Source organism: Echeneis naucrates, chromosome 6 (genome assembly GCF_900963305.1).
Source record: "Echeneis naucrates chromosome 6, fEcheNa1.1, whole genome shotgun sequence".
In the NCBI taxonomy this organism is placed as follows: domain Eukaryota; kingdom Metazoa; phylum Chordata; class Actinopteri; order Carangiformes; family Echeneidae; genus Echeneis; species Echeneis naucrates.
The window spans coordinates 22,015,468-22,035,303 of record NC_042516.1 but is presented as its reverse complement, the minus strand read 5'-3'; the positions used below and the strand labels follow the sequence as shown (position 1 = coordinate 22,035,303).

Here is a 19,836-nt window from a genome sequence, read left to right as displayed (position 1 = left end):
CCACTATAAGTGCCTGTTGTCCTTGACCTGTGACCTCTGTGAGAAGTGTCACACGTCCTGCCTGACTTCCTGACAGAAGGTGCCGGTGCAGGTGAGGACGAACCGCCAGGAGGATTTTTCACTTTTTCCTCAGTCCATGTAGATTTTTGATTTTTTTTTTTTTCCTTCTAGAGCGTGACGGCCACGTAGATTCTGTTTACCTGGAGAAGGCCTTTGATCAGTAGTTGGGGTCTTGTCGAACTCTCTCACCTCGCGCTTATACTTCCTGTTTGGAGGGATCCATTTCACAGCAGTCACAGGAAACACAGACGTCCTTCACTTGAAGGACATTTAGTAAAATGTTTATTGGATTTTTTTTTTTTTTCTCCCCGAAGGAGAAGGTCGATATGATTCAACTGGCTGAACGCTAAACACGAGGCCGTGCTAAAGAGACACCCTCTGTCTTAAATTTCAAAAATACAACAATCAACACAGCTAAAGTTAACTAATGACACAGGTTTTTCTACTTTACATGAAACTAACTGAACTGGGTTCCCATTTGACTCTTGGCAAGAAGGAAGTTCACAAAATAAAATTCTGTTGCAAAAGTTAAAAGTAAAAAAGCCTGCATTAGGTTTTGGACACATTAATATAATTTACATGTTTAATTTATAACCAGAAATGATTTTCAATTTTAGTTTGAAAAGTCAGATTATTATTACAGCCAATTAAATGTTAATTAAAAGCAGCAGTATTTCCCTCCAGCAGAAATATGAATGAATGTCAAATGAAAAGATTTAAAATACAACAAATTCTAGTTTCTAATTAGTGTCTGTCTTTAAGTGTTGTGTTTCTAAAAACATTTTATTCATCTGCATTTTTAATCAACAAGGCTTCTCAAAGGAGATGCATCGGACTCCAGAGGAACAAAGTCAAATTAACAAATAAACACAACTTCCTTTCTGTCTCATTTACACACAAACAAGATGGTTCCCTTCACTGGCAGGTGTAAACGGGGGGGGTTAGCATGTTAGCTTAGCACAGTCGACACACCGTCATTTAGACCGCTCTGTGTCTCCCTAGGAGGATGTGTTGATTAGTTGTGTTTTCATTGTGTTGTTACACACTCAAGAGTGCATCAGTGTGTTTGTGTAGTAGTGTAGTTAGAGCTGAAGGTGTAAGTCCAGACCAACAACAGACACATCTGACAATCTGCAGGGATCAGACTTAAACCCTGGACTGTACTTCCTGTTGGTGAGCTCACACTGTCCTCTTGTGGCCAAAAGAGGAAGTAGGCCAGCATGTTTCCTTCCTCCATCTCACGTCCTTTCATAGTAAAAGCTCATCTTCTGTGTGTTACGTTCTTGTGTATTGATGTTTGTTCTCTTTGTTGAGCAGTCATTTTCTGATTAAGAGTATTGAATACGTAGCTTCTAAAAGCTTAGTGACTTAATGATCAGACTTCTTGGAGGGTTTTGGGTTGTTGGTTAGATTAAATGAGCCTTTTTTTTTCTGAATTTTTCAACAAAACAACAGGAGCAGTGCTGCTCCACTCAATATCTGCAAACATGCCAAAGCCACAGATGAAAGACGAAGGACGACGTTGGTGGCTGCAGATTATTAATTTGTGATTTATTTTTGGTTTTTGCCGTTCATGTTGAGAATTTGTCAGCTCCTCTGCGCTGAAACTATCCAGAGGAAACTCCCACAACAGCTCTCCCAATCGTCTCTTCAAGCCAGAATATTCTCACTGTTCTCCAGAGACAATCGCATCACATGTCGCTGTTGTCTTTGGCAGAAAGTTAGTGGGAAAGCGTTTCATGTTTAGAGGAGTTAATTGGACAAGCAGCTGGAGACGTAAGCAACAGGAGAGCGACGATATGAGATGAGAAGGCCCTGCTAAATATTAGCTTTACTGTCTTTCACATCCGTCTCCAGACGACATAAAACGCCGTGCCACTTTGAGACATGAGTGAGAGATCTTGCATCTGAGGCAGCGCTGACAGCTCACAGAAACACAAAGGTAGAAAAATCAGGCGTCGTCTTCTAACGCTGCTTTCCCGCCCCTGGAGGCAAAGCAGCAAACGTCTGGCACGTGTGCATGTAAATGAAGCGACTAATACCTTTTTAATGCTTTTAGATGACTCGTGACGTACGAGTTCTTTTCCGTGACAACAAACCGTGTTTGTGTGAAACCTGTCAGCCCGTACTCTGGTTAATATTCTAACATATTGAGCCTTCTCTGCAGTGATCCTGGTCTCCACTCTAGACAGTTTTTTTCCGAGTGCAGATTAGATTCTGTCTGTGCAGATTTATATTTAATAAAGAAGGGGCCTTTTTTTCTGTAAAGGAAATTGTCCAATTTTCGGACTCATTGAAAGTAGTTTGCAGGTGTCGAGGTCAGTTTGTTGCTCTGATAATCTGTCCAGACAGGCAGCTGACTCTGTGGATTTTTTAACTGATGAATTTGATCATAATTTCTGTTTTTGTCCACAAAGCCATGAAAAGACCAAAACCCTCAAGAGCCCCGTCCTTCTAACAAACACTTCCTGTTGATGATTATACATCTTAATCCACCTGCAAAGCTACTAAAGCTTCTAAAAACACTTCGGCGAGCAACGTAAAGCGGCATTAGTTAGACTTCCATCCAAAATTATCTGAGAACAAAAAAAGATCCAAATGAATGATAATGTGAGTTTTAAGAATTGGTTTGAGCCATTAAAGGCCTCAATCAGTGAAAACAATGCAGAAAACAGCCTGATGGAAATAGAAATCCTGAAGCTGTCTCCTCATCTTCCCTCCCAGATCTGCTGTTTTCATCTGACGCCGCCTTTAATGTCCGCAGCAAAAGCTGCTGAAAAGTGACGGTTACACGCTTCACTTTCTTTTTGCAGTTTTTGTTTTACTGACACAAATAACTTTTAACGCGCAAATAAAGAAAATGCATAAAAACAGGTGGATGGGAACCAGCTCATTTAGAGCCAGGAGCTCACTAAACGTGTGTTCATCCACAGCAGAAAATAGTCCTCAGCAAATTTACTATTTAGCCCTGTTTCACTAAACGCTGTGATTGTTTTCAGAGAATTCGCCTTTTTAGGAAGCTGCACGTATGCGACCGATGTACGTATGAGTACGAGGAACGGCCTGAAGCTCAAGACTTTTGGTCTTTTCATGAGATTTGTTGGTGATAAGATAAAATACAGATCCTTTCAAAGTATCAATGAGAAGTGACTTTAAAGTTTTCCATCCAACGAAACGGATGAATCGGAGCAGACTGTTGAATAGAAAGTGAAGTTGTTGTGTCCTGTGACGTCAACCTCATCTCATCATTGCCACGTTCATCTGGCACGATGACGGGTGTGGTATTTTGTGGATGGGGGGTGGGGGTGGGAGGTGGAGGTGGGGTGGAGAAGAGCTCCACTTCCTCTCTGATTCTGTTTCCCTCTTTTCACACAGCAAAAAGCCAAAGAGACCTCAGAGACAGAGGCAGCAAAACAACCGACTAAAACCTCTGACGCTCGCCTACGACGGGGACACGGACATGTAGTCCCCCCCCAGGACACCTCACCCGTCATAGAAACCCACTTCATCAAACCATTGCAGAGAAGGACATGGATGTTTGCATCGTGAATGGACACGTCACAGAAAATCCTCTTAGCAGAGACACCAGTGAGGTTTAACCATTTCAGCTAGAGATCCATCCTGCCCCCCCCCGCCCCCCGCCCAACCCCTTTTGGTTTTGTTCGATTCAATATTTTCTTTTGCAACAGCCTTCCTGACCTCCAACCTGTTCAATGAAATGCCTTTTTTCTGCCCCCCCCCACCACTTCACGTCCACACATCCGTGATCAGAAGAAGACTTGTTTCAGACGTAAGGGGGAGTCAGGAGACAGACCCGGCTCCCTGCTGCTGTCTCTGAACATGGCGGCACAAGCTCCAACCCACCCCAACATGCTTTTCTGCTTGTCCCTAAAAATGCTGAGTAGCTGGAGGCTTAGGATGCTCTGACGGCTCGTACGTTGCCAAAAGTCACCGCAGGGAAGAGGAGGAGGAGGAGGAGGGAGAGGAAAATCTCCATAAAAAGGTTTGGACTCCTTTTTTCTCAATCCTCAACCGAGTTTTGACTCAAATCTCTTTTCCAGTCTTGAACAAAAGGGAGGCATTTCTTCTCTTTCTTTCTCTTTCTTTTGTGATTTCTTTTTTTTTTTTTTTACTTATTTATTTCTTTTGCTTGGTTCAGAGGCGCACAGGCCTGAGTTTGTGGGATAAACTGATTTGTACGATGCCGATGGAGGAGTAACCTGCAATCAGTTGGTGGAAACTCCTGCCTGCCTGCCCGCCTCCACCCTCGCTTTGTTTCAGGCACTACATTGCACTATATTAGTGCAGCATGATATGCACATGTGACTTCTACCTTCTATTGCCATAAAACACTGCCTCTTCCACAAGACAAAACCATTAAGAAGAGGAACAGCCGAGGTCACCACGGAAACGAGAAACAACGGCGACGGGAAAAGACGTTCAGACGTGTCACATTCTACAAAACAAGTGTGAATTTCGAGTAAATATATGTATAGATTTTATTTCTCACAACTGATCTTTTGGTTGTAGTAAAGTACCTTTTGTGGTTTGTAGATTTCGTCTGGTGTTATCACTGTATTTCTGCCCAGATGCAATTATCAAGCGATCTAAAGTCCAGTTTCAGCAGCAGGCCTCGTCCTTTAATGAATCTCCTGCTATCGAGCTTTTTAACCATGAAATAAATAAAAAATAAAAAAAATCTGATTCAATACAAATCCTTTACCTTTGTTTTTATCTACAGAAGTCCATTGGGGAAAAGCTGAAATTTAGCGGTGAAAGAAAAAGAAGGATCAACCGATTTAATCCATTCACGTCATGCAAATGTCATTTCTGCCTTACTGACAATAACGAAGTACTAACAGTCCTGGAACACAGTTTGTAACACTTGAACGGGACGCACATTTGTACTCTGTAGCACAGTATATACTACAGTACATATTCACACAAAGAGACTAAATTTGTTTTCCTTTTGAGGAAAGTCTGAGTTAAAAAACGTATTTCATATAATAAACCGTGTCATAGCTCCTGTTTTACAGCCACTTCATGAGCTAAAAAGAAAATACAAAAAATAATACAAACAAAACATATACAACATGTCAATAAAAAGAGAACACGCTTCTGCTGAGCTCAACGTGAAAACAAAACTGGTGTGGAGAATGTTTACTTCTTTTTTGTTGAGGGATTTGTACATAACAGCAATTTTTTTATTTTTTGGGGGGAAAAAAATCTAAGTATGTGTACATTTATTTTCTATTGCATAAAAAATGTTTAGTTTGACTATTGCAAAGTGGGTGTATGATATTGCCGATTGTTGTTATCATGATGCAAGTTGTATGTTGTGATCAATTCAAAACAAAAAAAAAGAAAGAAATGTTGCAGTAAACAACGAAGGCTCGGCCGTTTCGTAGAGGTTGTTTATATGTTTGGGACAATACTGACAATAAACGAGGACACGGTTGTAAACACACAACGGGAACGTTCTCTGTCTACTTTTGTGTGTTCGCTGCAGATCAGATTATTTCAGGATGAAGCTGCTGTTTGGTTGTTATTTACAAAAAAGAGCAACAACTAAAATACTTCATCAGCAGTTCAAAGCACATTTAAAGATTTCATGACGCTGATGAAGATCCGTTATTCCTGAATTCAAAGAGAAATATCAGAGTTTCTTGTTTTACTTCAGTTCCTTTTAAGTGTAAAAAAAAAAAAAATCTTCCACCAAAAAAAAAAAAGGAATTTTTATCCCTCATTGGTTTGTTACTGGAATATTTATTCTTCTGTTTGTTTGACTCAGTTCACATTTTGCACATCTAGCTCACCTGCTGTCTTCTGGATAGACGTGTTCAGGTTAAGCTAATTTAGCAGCTAATTTAGAGCCAGTTTATTTTTTAGGTGTGAGGACCAATCGTTTTCTAAAACAGCTGACCGCTGAATGACTTTGTCTGAAGACACATTTAATTAGTTTGGGACTATTTTCAGCTGCGGATTGATACACATTAGCTCGTTAGCACGCCGTATGTAACATCAGCAGGATATGAAGCTGTGGATGATTCTTTGGAGTATTAAAATAATAAAAAGCCAAAAAACATCAGAACAAAACCCCTCGAATCTCTAAAAGCAGCTCGGTCGGCTCGAACAGGAACATTCAGGAGATTTAGCCACTGAAGTTAGAGCTCGATTACTTTCAAAGTACGGACGTTGGATTGGTTTTGTGAGTTTGCGAGTTCTTCATGTTCGTAACCTTCACTGATCTCTTAACGCCACGACCACAACAGGTTCTGTTTAAAGGACACAATCGAAGGTTTATGCGGGAACAGAAACGAGGCCTCAGCAAACTGAGTTCATCAAATCAACTGGGGATCTTCCAAGTTCTTCGGTTTTTAAGAACAAAATTCCCTCTTTGTGTTCGGATCCGTCCGCCACAGATCAGCAGAGAAACGCTGTGAAGACTAAGAAGCCTGCGACTTTGGAAGATTCCCGCTCGATTTGAATAACTCGGCTCAGATTCGGCCTCAGAACAAGAACAGCTCAGCAGGAACCAGCGAAAAGCTTTGCTCTGTCGTCGTTTGGAGGTAAAATGTGAATTTGTCCTTTTCTCATCAAAAGTTCCCTCCACATTTCGTCCATGTGCTTCCCAGAAGTGACATCATTCGATGAATCGCTGCTCAGGACTGAAGCTTTTAAGATGTTTAACTGACGTCTGAAGGTCGAGAGCATTTGGCCGGCAGCGAGAGTCCGATCAAAGATGCTATCAAGTTGTTTTATTGAATCTGCTGCTTCTGAAGTTTGACCCGCGCCGTCTGGATCTATCAGCCTCTGCTGCTCCAATCTTAATGATGCTTTTTTTTTTTTTTGGTGGGGGGGGTGAAACACTGCAGTCGTCTTTTATGGGATGTTTGGGAGTAACAAATTGTGTTTGAAGCCGTCATTCATCATGACTTATCATGATTGCATGACCAAAAAAAAAAAAAAAAAGTTTTGCGCCAATTCAACCGAGGTGTGAAGACTTTTTAAAAACACACTAAAAAAAGAAAAAGAAAAAACAAAGACTAAGTTTAAAGTTTATATATTAGTTTAACTTTGTATGTTATTTTCACTCTATTTCACATAAAAACTTAAGTAACCTTTAAACTTTTGTGATTTTATGGCTGCATGTTATTAGTAATGATTCATTCATGAAGATGACGACAATAAGCCTTTAATAATGGATCTGTATTATTGTACGCACTGTCATGCGATTATTATTTTTTTTATGGTATTATTACATGCCTGACTTAAAAACTAGTAAAAAAAAAAAAAAAAAAAGAAATCTCTGAAGTTTGAAGTTAAAGTCAGGAGCTGTCATTAAAGCTGCAACACGACAGCGACCGGCTCTAATGTTATCTTAAAATGTTCCCTGACAGCTGAACAGAAAAAGACGGCACTGCGGCCGACAGCCACTAGATGTCAGCCCCCGACGACGGTCGAGGAAAAGTTGCCTGTAAAAAGTCTCTAATGTGGATCTGCCGCCCCTCATCTCTCCCTCTCTCTCTCTCTCTCTCTCTCTCTCTCTCTCTCCCTCTCTGAACCTCAGACTATATAAAACATTCCTCCACACTGATGACACTCAGATCTACAAACACCTCCACCCTCGGCACGGCGCCTCCAACAACGTCCCCACTTGGTCCCTTGAAGCGTTTCAGACATCTGACCCTCCTGAATGAGCCCGAGGAGATTCATCTCTGCCGTCTCGCCTCAGGACCGCCTTCCTCACTCTTTGTTTCTTCTCAAGTTCGGCAGCTGATAGCCGCTCAGTCAGCAGGAGGTTTCTTTTTGTTTGTGTGTTTGTGTGTGTGTGTGTGTGTGTGTGTGTGTGTGTGTGCAGCTGAGGAGATCAAGGACAGTTTGACATGAGGGGAGACGATCCACAGAGAGGCATGAAGACCACATGTCTGTGGGCTGCCGCCGCGCTGCTGTCACTCATCTCTCTGGTGAGTTAAATGTCATTTTGATTTGACCTTTTTTTGTTTTTCGGTTTTGTTCTCGCGCCTTCTAGTATCTCTCCTCTCCCTGTGATTAATGCTGGCACTCATGTAGTAGCAGGGACATCAAGGAGCGTCCACAAAGAGATGCTGTAGACGAGAGTTTCAGACCTCATGGCGTAAAAAAAAACAAACAAAAAACACGACTTGTCTTTTCAAGATGATGTTAGTTGCTCCGTTGATGTGAAAATCCAGAATAACGTTCAGGATTGTGTCATTTCATCCGTTTTCTTCCATTTTACCTGCCACAGCTAAGAGGTTGTTTGTTTTTTTTCTGTCCCTTCTTCCTTAAAATGTGATACCTGTGATGATAAATTCAACAGATTTAGAGCTGCTCCACAAAACGACTCATTATCATCTTCAGGAATGAACGAAATGTCGGCGAGAAAGATTTACAAATTCAAAATCCACAAAGACGCGCACACACTTGCACTCGCACCCGCTGGATGTTTTGTCCCTCAGCTCTATCAATTCAATCCTCCCTTTTGCATTTTCTCCTCCTCCCTCCCGTCTACAGATGCAGTTCAATAAGAATGTATCTGACAGTACGGCGGCGAGCAGCCTGAGCCCATTATGACAAACACACCAGAATGCTCCTAACTCAATGCCTTGACAGTTTGTGACAACCCAATTCCTTTAATCCTCGGAGAGACAGTAACCCCTCACCCGCTGATAAATCTGTCAACAAAGCAATCAAAGCAGAACAGGAGCCACTCCTCTCTCCAGCAAAAAAAAAAAAAATTCCATGAACTTAATCCGTACAAACTTGACTGGCCTTAAAAAGCTCCCGTGGTGTTATCTGTGTTTAATTTGCATAGTGATGGAAAGAAGTCAATTACTATTAATTATTCTCTACAACTTAATACCCATTATCGAATTGAATTCACCGTCTCGAAAACCATAAACTCAATTTCACAGCTGACTAAGCACACTAATCATTTCAACCCCCCCCACACACACACACACACACCCCCACCACCACATCACCCACCCACCCCTTCTTTTTCCTTTACTTTACGAAGCCCTTCCCGCTCCGGAGGAACACGAGGATTCTTCGATTTCAGAAGCAATAACATTAACCAACCTGGACCCCCCCCTCCCCCCTCCCCATTTGTTTTGCGATACAGACACAAACGTTGATCATTAAATATGTGAGTTACGTGTTCGGAGGCATCACGCTGCCAACGCGAGCTGATCTCACGGCATCACTTGATGGGAATGTTTTCTTTCTTCTCTCTCTTTTTTTTTTTCCCAGACCGGGCTGCCAAATTGCTTCGCTATGCTTTAATGGGATGATCATAATTGTTTCGTATTCGGTGCATCCTAAGCTTTCGCCTGCAGCTCCTTCAACAGATTGACAGACCCATGGGAACCTCACAAACTTATTTTGGCCGCCTTTGAACCAAGTCGTGTGTGAAATAATATGATTATGCATTTTTCCTCTGGGTAAGTTGGAAAACTGGTGGCTAGGGTTTTTTTTTTTTTTTTTTTTTTCCCTATCCTCTCCTCTCCTCTCCTCTCCCCTCCTCCTCTTCCTCCTCCTCCTCCTCCTCCTTCTTCAAACTGCCCCGCTCTAATATCCTGCAGTCTGTCCGTGCTCAGTATTTATCCTCCTCAGAAGTCATGGTAATAATTGTGCCCTGGCCTCTCCGAGTGCTGCTGCAGTGATAGGACTCGGCTCCATCCACAAGCTGCCTGTGATGTCTTGACACACTTTTTGATTTGTCATCATCTCTGACCCCCCTCAGGTAACACTTTGATATCACTGGGAGAATATAGACTTAAATTCTTAGTGGGTGTCAAATGCCCTTAGTTGATCCATCAGCTCGACCGCGGGGGGACCTCACGAGGCGAGACAAGTTAAATTCACTGTAAATGACTGTGATGACAATCATATCCCAGAGTGCTCAGCTGGAAGACGCTCTAAAGGACGACATCAACAAGGACGTCCCGTCTAAAGGAGCATTTCCTTCAAAACACAGAACCGTGGCACCAAATTTAAAGACGGCATTTCATAAAACCGACAGATTTGAGTTTTTTCTTCTTGGAATCTTCTCACGATTTGTGATTTTTCGGCGTGTGAAAACCACAAATTAGATTAAAATGAGCTTTAACTTATAGCCCAAAGGTCACAGGTTTGATCCCATAACAGCCACATGTCCTTGATCCAAACTCTAATAGCTCCTCACACTTTAAGCCTCTCCGGATAAGAGCATCAGTTTAATACCTAAAATATGAAAACTAAATAAATCCACTGAACTCTCAGCTTTTTTTTTTTTTTTTTGCAGTGCAGCTTTTATGCACGCACATACAAACACACACAGCAATATTTAAAAACAACAACTCTATTAATTTCTGAATGTTGCAGCTGAACAGTGTGAACATCAGCTTGCAATCAAAATTGCAAAGTGGAAGCCCAAATCTGCTATCCGCCCGGTCTCCACCCCCCCCTTTTCTATTCGAACTCTGTTAAACTAGAAGTGTCGCATTCACAAATCCTCCCCACACACAAATCACAGCCGCCGCAGCATTCAAGAAAATGAGAAGTGACACGCACTTTCATTCTCTCTCGTAAGGTTTTGTGTACAGCCCACCGCCGAGTCATCTGGCTCCCGCGGTGGTTCTATTAAAGGTGGAATTTGTTGGCTGTTTGGAGGTCCAGCCCATAGAATATCCTCCGAGCTCCCGAGGGAAGCCGGGGTTGTTTATCTTCCTGTTTCAAAGAGCGGACGCCTGCGCCTTATCACAGCCTCACCGAGAGCAGATAGCATTTAGGTTTGTCCAACAGCCTGCCTATATGCTGCATCTGGCAATCTGTGAGTCGTTTCCTAAAGGACTTCTGCATACTGATGCTGTTTGTGTTATCTTGCTTTGGGATTCTGCAACATTAACAAACAGTTAAATGAGGTTGCTTTTGGGGGGAGGAGGAGGAGGAGGGAGCGACTGCAGGCCAAAAAGTTGGAAAAACTGTGAGCCGTGAAATGGAACGAAGCTACATTTGAACGTCTGTCACGTCTTTCGTTATATTTAATGTGTATCGTGAAAGACATGACTGATACTGCTGCACAGAGCTGCGACCGACAACTTTGCGTGATACTGGTTGTTGTTTTGGAGGTCTGCGTTATCAACTGGACACACAGAGTTTGATGTCTGTCTTTAAAATCTGGATATCTCAGCCTCTGCCAGACACCAAACATCAAACACTGCATATAACATATTTTACTTTTCTGCACTTCGTTTGGTTTCAAAGTGTTTCTTCCTGATTTTTATGTTTTATTGTTGTTCTGTTTCAGGAAGTATTTCACCTCCTATAAGTTTTATTTCTAAACGCTCAGCGATGAAAGTTAAATTTTCTTTCATTACTTTCTCACGTGTGCTTTTTGCATATGAAGCATTTAAAAGTCACCATGAGGAGTGTGTGGGTGTGACGTGATTGATGGTGAACACGAGCAAACAACCAAACAACTGTCATTACGCTCGGATTCAAACGTGGCTAAATCCTGACTGATGCTTATTTATGTTCATTAAATATTCGACGTCACATTTTATCCGATTCCTGTCCATCTCCAAACTGTGACAACGGCTCCAAGGAAACAGCAAACGCACAAAAATCCCTCATAATTTAACCCAAATTGTCCAAACTGTGGCGGAGAATCAGTAAAAAAAGCTGATTAGGAAAATTTTAAGGACTATGTCAACAGAACTTCTGCACATTTTAACTGCATAACTTTCACTTTTACTCTCAACAACTCTGAAACGCCAAAACAAGCGCCTGTTCGTTTGTCTGCGAGTCTCAGCAGCAGCATCTCAGGACGAGGGCAAAACGATAGAAGATGACCGAAGCAATCAGAGTTTTTGTCATGTAAAGAATTAAATGGAGATAAAAAGCTTCCTCGAGCAGCCAAAACAATAAATTCAAATTCTTAAAAACTAGCACGGAAGTCTTTCGTGCAGGAGTTTCTATGAAAACTAATCGTTTCCGTTTTGAATAATTTATCTTTCTTCCAGCAGTGAACATGATGTAGCCTTTTTTCCCCCCTCTTTATTTCTTTGTTGCAGACATTAATATTAATTCAGGTCGACAGATTTTACTTTTTCTGTTGAAACCACTTTGGACACGTAATTAGAACAGAAGAGGGGAGTAGAGCGATTATTTCTTTATCTTCTTTCTTTCTTCCTTGTAGATTCTATGATTTTTTTTTTTCTCTGTGGCGCAGTCTAATAAAAATAAATCAGATAATGTGTTTTATTTTGCTTTTTATGATGCAGCAGACTGTAAATGTTTTATTTTTTTCAGCAGCGTTTGTCTCTTTTTCTTGTAAATATTCCGACTGTGTTGCCTTAGGGAGTGAAAATTTTAACCAACAACTATCGAGCTTTTTCATTAGTCATTAATTAGCAGATTATTTGGTCTGTGGAACGATATTACTTTACAATTTCTTGAAGTTAAAACTTCAGCTCTAAATTTAAAAAAAATGCTTAAATGAATATCACATCGATTTCAGATTATCATTTCAGATCTGAATCTAAATGACAGATACCTCAGCTGTCTCTGGTTTTAAAGTTATTGATGATATTTTATAAACTATTCACAATGAGAAGATCCTGAAACTGCAGATAAGATTCCTTAAAGTAGAAATTCAACCAGATTCAAACGTTCTGAGGTGTCACATGACCATTAATGGGAACATGTAGTTTTTGATGTGAAATTCACTCTTTAATTGAACTGCTCCAAACTCAGACATCCCCCCTTCAGTTTTAGCACCACTTCATTTCAGCCCAAAAAATATGAACCCTGAACAAAAAGTGACGTCTTCTCAAATTCAAGCAGTAGATTTTAATTAGATATAGCCATTCATTCATTCATTCATTCATTCATTCATTCATTCATTCATTCATCTTCTACTACGTTTCTGGGTCGTGGGGGGTTCTGGAGCCAATCCCAGCTCACATTGGACGAGGGCGGGGTCACCAGTCCATCACAGAGACAGACAGCCCAGCAACCACTCACAGTCTCGCTCAGACCTACGGACAGTTTAGAGTCACCAGTTAACCCAAACAGGATGTGTTTGGTCGGTGGGAGGGAACCACCTGGCCCGGGGAGAACATGGAGACTCCACACAGAAAGGCCCCGGGCCGGGAACCGAACGCTTTCTTGTTGTGGGACAACAATGTGACCCACTAAGCCGCCGTGCCGCAACTGGATAAAACCAATTAAGTGTAAAACAACAGCATGAAAGAAATCCTCCTGCTGCTATGAACAATATTGTTTGATATTTAATAAAATCCACTATTGACAAACCAATATCTGTTAAACCCAAAGTTATCAAAGAGTGACTGTTGACCTTTAAGCTTCCATCTCTGTTCCAGCCGCCCGCCCCCGTCCTTTATCCTGCAGCTCTGCCTCGTGTCTCTGCAGTATCTCACTCAGACATTCATGCATCTACTGTAATGCTCCCTTTGTGCCGCACTTGCATGTTTTTGAAGCCAGCAAGAGGTAAATCTTGGCCCTCCAAGTGTTGGTGCAGTCATTCGGGGTGTTCTGGATATAAACGTTGCTTTAGTCAGGACTGCCTCTGATCTGCCTAATCTCCCCGGGCTGGATTACAGGTTGGGCTCTAATCCGTGAAGTGGGGTCTCTGTGAATGTGCCTCCGAGCGCTCTAATCCAAAGACCGTCAGGTGCCTCAGATGAAAACTAATTGCGTGTCACAGTTTGGGGACCATACACAACGTTGTGACAACAGAGTGAGTTTCCACAACAAGGAATTAGGTGTGACGACGACCGGGCACACGCTTCGGATGTGCTGTGTAATTTTGATCATCTTGGGAGAAAATAGAGAAGCAATCCCCTCCAAAAAAAAAAAAAAGATTCCAGCGACACCTCCTCTTACAAAGTTATTCATCGCGCAGTACTCGCGGAAAATTATGGTGGTTTTCAAAACACATTGTTCGTGGCAATCTAATTTCCCGGCTGACAAAATGTTAAAACTCGAACCACCTGACTCCCAAACCTGCCCGGATCCGAACCGACGAGGAGACGTTCCTCCCTCGAAACGCTGTATCCACACAGACTCTGCCACTTATTAGCCTGACAGTCCCTTAAACCAGCTCAAAGCAGTTTCATAATATCCCTCGATCTGGTTTCAGGACTCCACTGAGACTCAAAACTAGTTACGGAGACGCATCAGTAATTACTGCACGACGAAAATGATATTTCATTTGATCACCAGAGGCCGCAGTCATTAAACGCCTCAGGATGGAAAAACCCGTGACAAATAAATGGAGCTTAACATTTGCATTAGAGGTCAAAGGTTATTTAAAGACGCTTCAGCCTTTTAGAATCAACTGGGGGAGGATCGAGTGTTAGAAATCCATTTCACCAAATCATACACAGGACTTTTACTAAACACTTCTCACCTTGGGACATAAAAAGTGTCTCAAGATCTGACATTTTTAGAATTTGTCACCATTTTAGTTTAACATTAATAAGCAGTAAACAAACATTTAAGAGACTGTCGTAAAGCTGAAACTTTAGTATACTCCTTTAAAGATATATTTTATATTATTGCCACTGTGTTTATTTTATTGTTCATTTTCTGTTTAAACACCTGGATGGCAGTTTTCTGAGTTATCCTTGTTGACAAATACACTACACACTAACCAGTCGGCTTGTTTTATTGCCGCTGTAATGTTAATTTGTTCCACTAAATGAACTGAAATAACTGAAACATGATCAAACATGAAATATTCTTTGGACCAAAAATAAAGGCCAGACTATAAAGTGATAACCGCCTTTATAGCCCACCGAGCGACAGTCTATAAGGTACTAATTCACTGGACTTTTACATCCTAAGGAGCTTTATGTTTGACTATAATGGTGACAATAAATCCTGAACAGGAGCTCTCCTCATCTTCACACTCACTTTATCCTTTTACGATACATCAGCAGAGAGGCAACACGACAGACTTTAGTTTCCAGCGATGGAAGACAAAAGGAGGCGTTCATTAATACAGTTTAACGGCCCCGCTGCACAAGGAAGCCGCTCAAACTCATATTTCTCTTCATCTCGTCACCAAAAACATTTTCCTGTGCAGCTTCCTTCTCCCCTTCTAACACCAGCCCATCTGGTTGGGAGGATCCTGCCGTTCCAAAACTTTTTTTTTTTTAACCACCCCCTCTAGGTTTTAAAGGTTTCAGTCTTCCGTCTATTTAAAGGAGGCTCAGGATGTCTTCCTCTATTCAGAGGGGGGAGGAGGGCGAGATCAAACAGCTACTAAGCCAAAGTCTCCACGATGCCACTAACGGTTCGTTCACATCAGGTCATTCATCATCGAGGTCTCTTCAAAACAGCTGGAGGCCATCCTTTTAAACTCCTCCACTCTGAAGCCAAGTGCATAAAATGAGCGCAGGCTTCAGAGGAAGATCACAATCCCGACAACAGTTTAGTTTGCAAGAGCTTCTCGCGGACTACAATGTCATTCAGTGAACTCTGCGAACGAGAGGAGACCTTATTTTCAGAGTATTGATTGTGCCGTGCAGGTATGAGATATAAACGCCGCGACCAGATGGATGTACTGTCACGTAGCCCGGCCTGGGTTTGGACATCACTGTCACAGGCCTCAGTGGGGTGCACGGGCAGTCTTCGCTCTCTCATCTGTGTGATTGTTAGAGGAGAGACACAGAATGAATCATCAATCATCCATTCAGGGCACATTCAGCAGGTAATAGTCTGCTGTTGCATCACGTCTGCACCCAAAAAGCGCTTCATTCATCGTGTCGTATGGCGGGAATACCCTTAATCTTGATTAAGGCGCCCTGCACAAGACGTTTCACGCACTGTGAGACTTAGATACAGCATTAACAGCGTTTGTTACAGCTGCTGACGGATGAATCATCCATCTGTTGGTTTGTCCCCCACCTTTCTTTCTTTACATTGTCAAGCAGATTGGGTTGGAAGGATTTCAATAGATTTTTTTTTTTTTAGGAAACAATAAGAAAGCTGTCCACATCACATTAATACAAAAAACAAAACAAAACAAACAAACAAACAAACAAACAAACAAACAACATCAAAACAGGTTCAATTAAATGAAAATTGAATATTTTTTGTATTTTTGACTGCATTGCTGCAAAACACCCAGAGAGCAGTCGAAGGAAGGGAACGGCCACCATGTTGGAATAGAGCCGAGTTAGCATAAACAAAAAGCACCTCACGGGTTCAGCGTCTAACTTCTCTTTCAAATTTCCAACCAAGTCTCGTCTCTCTCCCGTCTTCTCTTCGGGTTTTTGAGTTTTACAACCTCTTGTCTCGGAAACGCAACAACACACAACGCGCCTGTGGAGATACAATCGCCATAATTCTGGCAAGAAACCGAGTTCAGCGGCAGAGAAATCGTCCGCCACATCCACCATCGACGTCCACTCACTCGCTTTTTGTTGGAAATGTGATGAAATTTCTTTGGCTGCGTCCTTTAGATTAGCAAAGATTTAGAAACTTTTGAATATTAATTCTGACCTGTAAATTTAACCCCATATGCACTAAAGATGGTCAAAAAACACAACTGAATGTTGTGTGACTGCACAGTTTTGGTCATAAATGGATGATTTAAAGAAACAATTCAACATGATTCCTCCAAACTGAACACCTAAATGAGATTTTTTAGGTTTGAGGTAAAACTGGCTCAGTGGAGGAGCTGGAACATTGCAGTGTACTTTGTTGAGTTCAGGAGATCTTTATTATCGCGGTCACAAGTGATTACAAGCTGAGGAGCAATCATAATAATTTAAAAAGAAAGGTCTGTGATCCTTCAACCATCTCCTTATTCGCTCATGACAGAGCAGAGTATAACTCCTGGACTTTGTCATTTCAAGTGGTCCGTGTTCATTTGCTGAAATATGTCATTCTTTTGGAGGACAGTCCAATTTAAATGAACAGACAGCAACGATGAATCTCAGAAGATTCTGCAGTTTTCCGGTTCAAAAACGTCACTAATTTTAACTGTTTTTTTTTGTTGGTGTCGTCGTTTCAGGCTGCCAGTGCTGATTCGCCGAGTTTAGGAAACTCGGACTTGAGGGAAAGTTCAAAATCCAAAGTGAAGACGTACTGGACCGAGAGCAGCAAGGCCTTCTCCATCAGCCGCCTGCTGTCCCAGACGCTCGACGGCAAAGAGAACTTCACCTCTCTGGACCTGAACTACGACGACACGGACTCCTTCTCCAAACAGGAGCAGTGGAACTGGCTTTACAACGCCTCGAACCCCAACGACCCTCGATCCCGGACGAAAAGGAGGCCCATCGTCAAGACCGGCAAGTTCAAGAAAATGTTCGGTTGGGGCGACTTCCATTCCAACATCAAGACGGTGAAGCTCAACCTCCTCATCACCGGTAAAATCGTCGATCACGGTAACGGGACATTCAGCGTCTACTTCCGCCACAACTCCACCGGCCAGGGCAACGTGTCCGTGGGACTCGTTCCGCCGACTAAAGCTGTGGAGTTCCAGGTCCAGCAGCAGCACCATCAGTACCACCATCACCAGCAGCAGCAGCAGCAGCAGCAGCAGCAGCAGCAGACGGCTCTGGAGACCAAAGACACCAAGCTGTTCAACTGCAGGGTGGAGTACGAGAAGGTGGAGAAGGGCACCAGGAACTCACTGTGTGCCCACGACCCGTCGCAGAGCTGCCCGCAGGAGCAGACCCAGAGCCACGTGTCCTGGCTGTGCTCCAAGCCCTTCAAAGTCATCTGCATCTTCATCACCTTCTACAGCACCGACTACAAGCTGGTGCAGAAGGTGTGTCCGGACTACAACTACCACAGCGACACCCCCTACCTCCCCACCGGGTGATTGTGTGGCCAGGCAGAGGACGGACCAAAAAAAAAATAATAAAAATAAAAACAAAAAAAGACGCAGAGAGACAGAGACAGGCTGTCGGGTCCTGAGTGATGTCTGATTATTGGAATTTGAATGAAGAAATGGAGTCAAGACTCGTCAAACTTGAAACGTTGACAAGCATTCTTACAGCTAAGAGACACTGATACCGCTCCGATGAACAGAGCTGCCCTGAGGTCATTATGAGAGCCTTTAGGGACGCATTTATAGGCTTGCAATACTCATATCATATGCATAGCTACTTACATCGAAAGGAAATTCTCAAGCCAACTGTAAAAATATGCTGATTGTATTTATGTAAATATTGTGGATTCCACACAAGGAACAGAAAAGAGTTTTACTAATGTTTTCTCTCGCTAATTTCCTTGTTTACGTTGATAGTGTATTTCCGTCTCAATCATGCTTTCTGTCTTTTCCAATCAGTCTCTGGTAATCACTGCAAACACATAAATGTCAATGCAAAAGAATCTGTCAGTATGCATTAGAGGGCATAATGGAAAAAGCAAACATATTTTGGGGGGTGTTGTTCTCTGCAGTCTCCGATATCGTCGGGATCTCGCTCATGTCCGTGCATGAACTGAATGTGGTAAACAACTGGACAACGTCCATCTATATTTTCATGTTATTGCAGCTGTCAGGAATAATCTGCATCTAGTCAGGTTTGTTACGGGAGAAAAAGAAAGAGAAAAAAAAAAAAAAAAGAAGAGTATTTCTATTTTAATTCTGTGTCATGTGTTAGTTTTAAGGCCACCGTTGATGTGCAGTAAACGGAAACAACGGAGGGCTCCCGTCAGATCAAACAGAAGCAAGCAAGTGTTGCAATAAATAAATAAAAGTTGCAGAAGACGCTCACAATGACAGATACAGAGGACCATTTTTCCTGCACTGCTTCAAAAAAAAAAAAAAAAAAAAAAAAACAATAATAATAATCAAACATTATTGTGCTCTAAATCTGCTGCTTTGTCACTCCTGCATTTCCATTTTAGTCATTTAAACAGTGCTCTTACGAGTCCGCTATCATAGATTTCATGACAAGCTGTCAGCTGTAAGGCGCTTCAGGCCCACCGTGCCCCTCCATTATCCAAAAATAACTGTACGCGCCAGAATTATCATTTTACTGGGAAAGTGTCGGATAACGAAGGAAAAAAAAAAGGTCAAAAGTTGCTGTTGAAATGTCTAAAGAAGAGCTACAAGAGGAGGCGAAAGAGGGAATCATAGAGATGCTGATTAACAAAGTCTGAGAAGGAAGAAACACTTTGCTGAAATGCGGTTTTTCTTGCTCCAGAGGAGACGGGACATACATTGAACAGCGGGTGCTAATCACACGTTTCACCTATCAGACGTTAGCACCTCTGGTTATCAACAAAAAAAGGCAAATCCGGGATGAGACTAACATTGGCTGTTAATGATATTGGATGTTCCAATTGACTATTAAACCTTCATTATATAAATTGGGAGCCAGTGGCTCCACGTGAAGCATTTAGAGGAAATGAACACAGTGTAAGTGGGAGCTCTGCAGAGTCAACACCACAGAAACAATGAATTAAAGCGCTGATAGAAAACCTGTGAAAAAAAAAAAAAGGAGAAATGTGCACCTTAGGGTGCAATCACTGCTGTCTATTTAAATTCACTGCTCTTTCATAGTGTATGCTATGGTATACACGACTCGGTAACTGCTAATGGCACCCTGGACGACATCCAATATGTCTACACGGGGTGTATTTTCTGACGAGGCAGGCCAGAGAATGGAGGTCCGCCTGTGGGATGAGTGAGCATAAAGAGGAATTTATGATGTGGAGGAACAAGGAGGGCAGAAATCACTGGAAGCACCTGACTCGTAAATTGAGAGCATGTTTCTGTCACAGAGA

General features: G+C 42.2%; 1 protein-coding gene across 1 annotated transcript; it reads left to right on the top strand.

Moving 5' to 3' along the window:
• The first annotated feature begins 7,708 nt into the window (after positions 1-7,708).
• LOC115045092 (neurexophilin-1) lies at positions 7,709-18,736 on the top strand. Its single transcript, XM_029504585.1, has 2 exons — positions 7,709-8,027; positions 17,111-18,736. The coding sequence occupies exons 1-2, from the start codon at positions 7,947-7,949 to the stop codon at positions 17,921-17,923; spliced, it is 894 nt and encodes a 297-aa protein (XP_029360445.1). The 5' UTR covers positions 7,709-7,946; the 3' UTR covers positions 17,924-18,736.
• Positions 18,737-19,836: the final 1,100 nt, after the last annotated feature.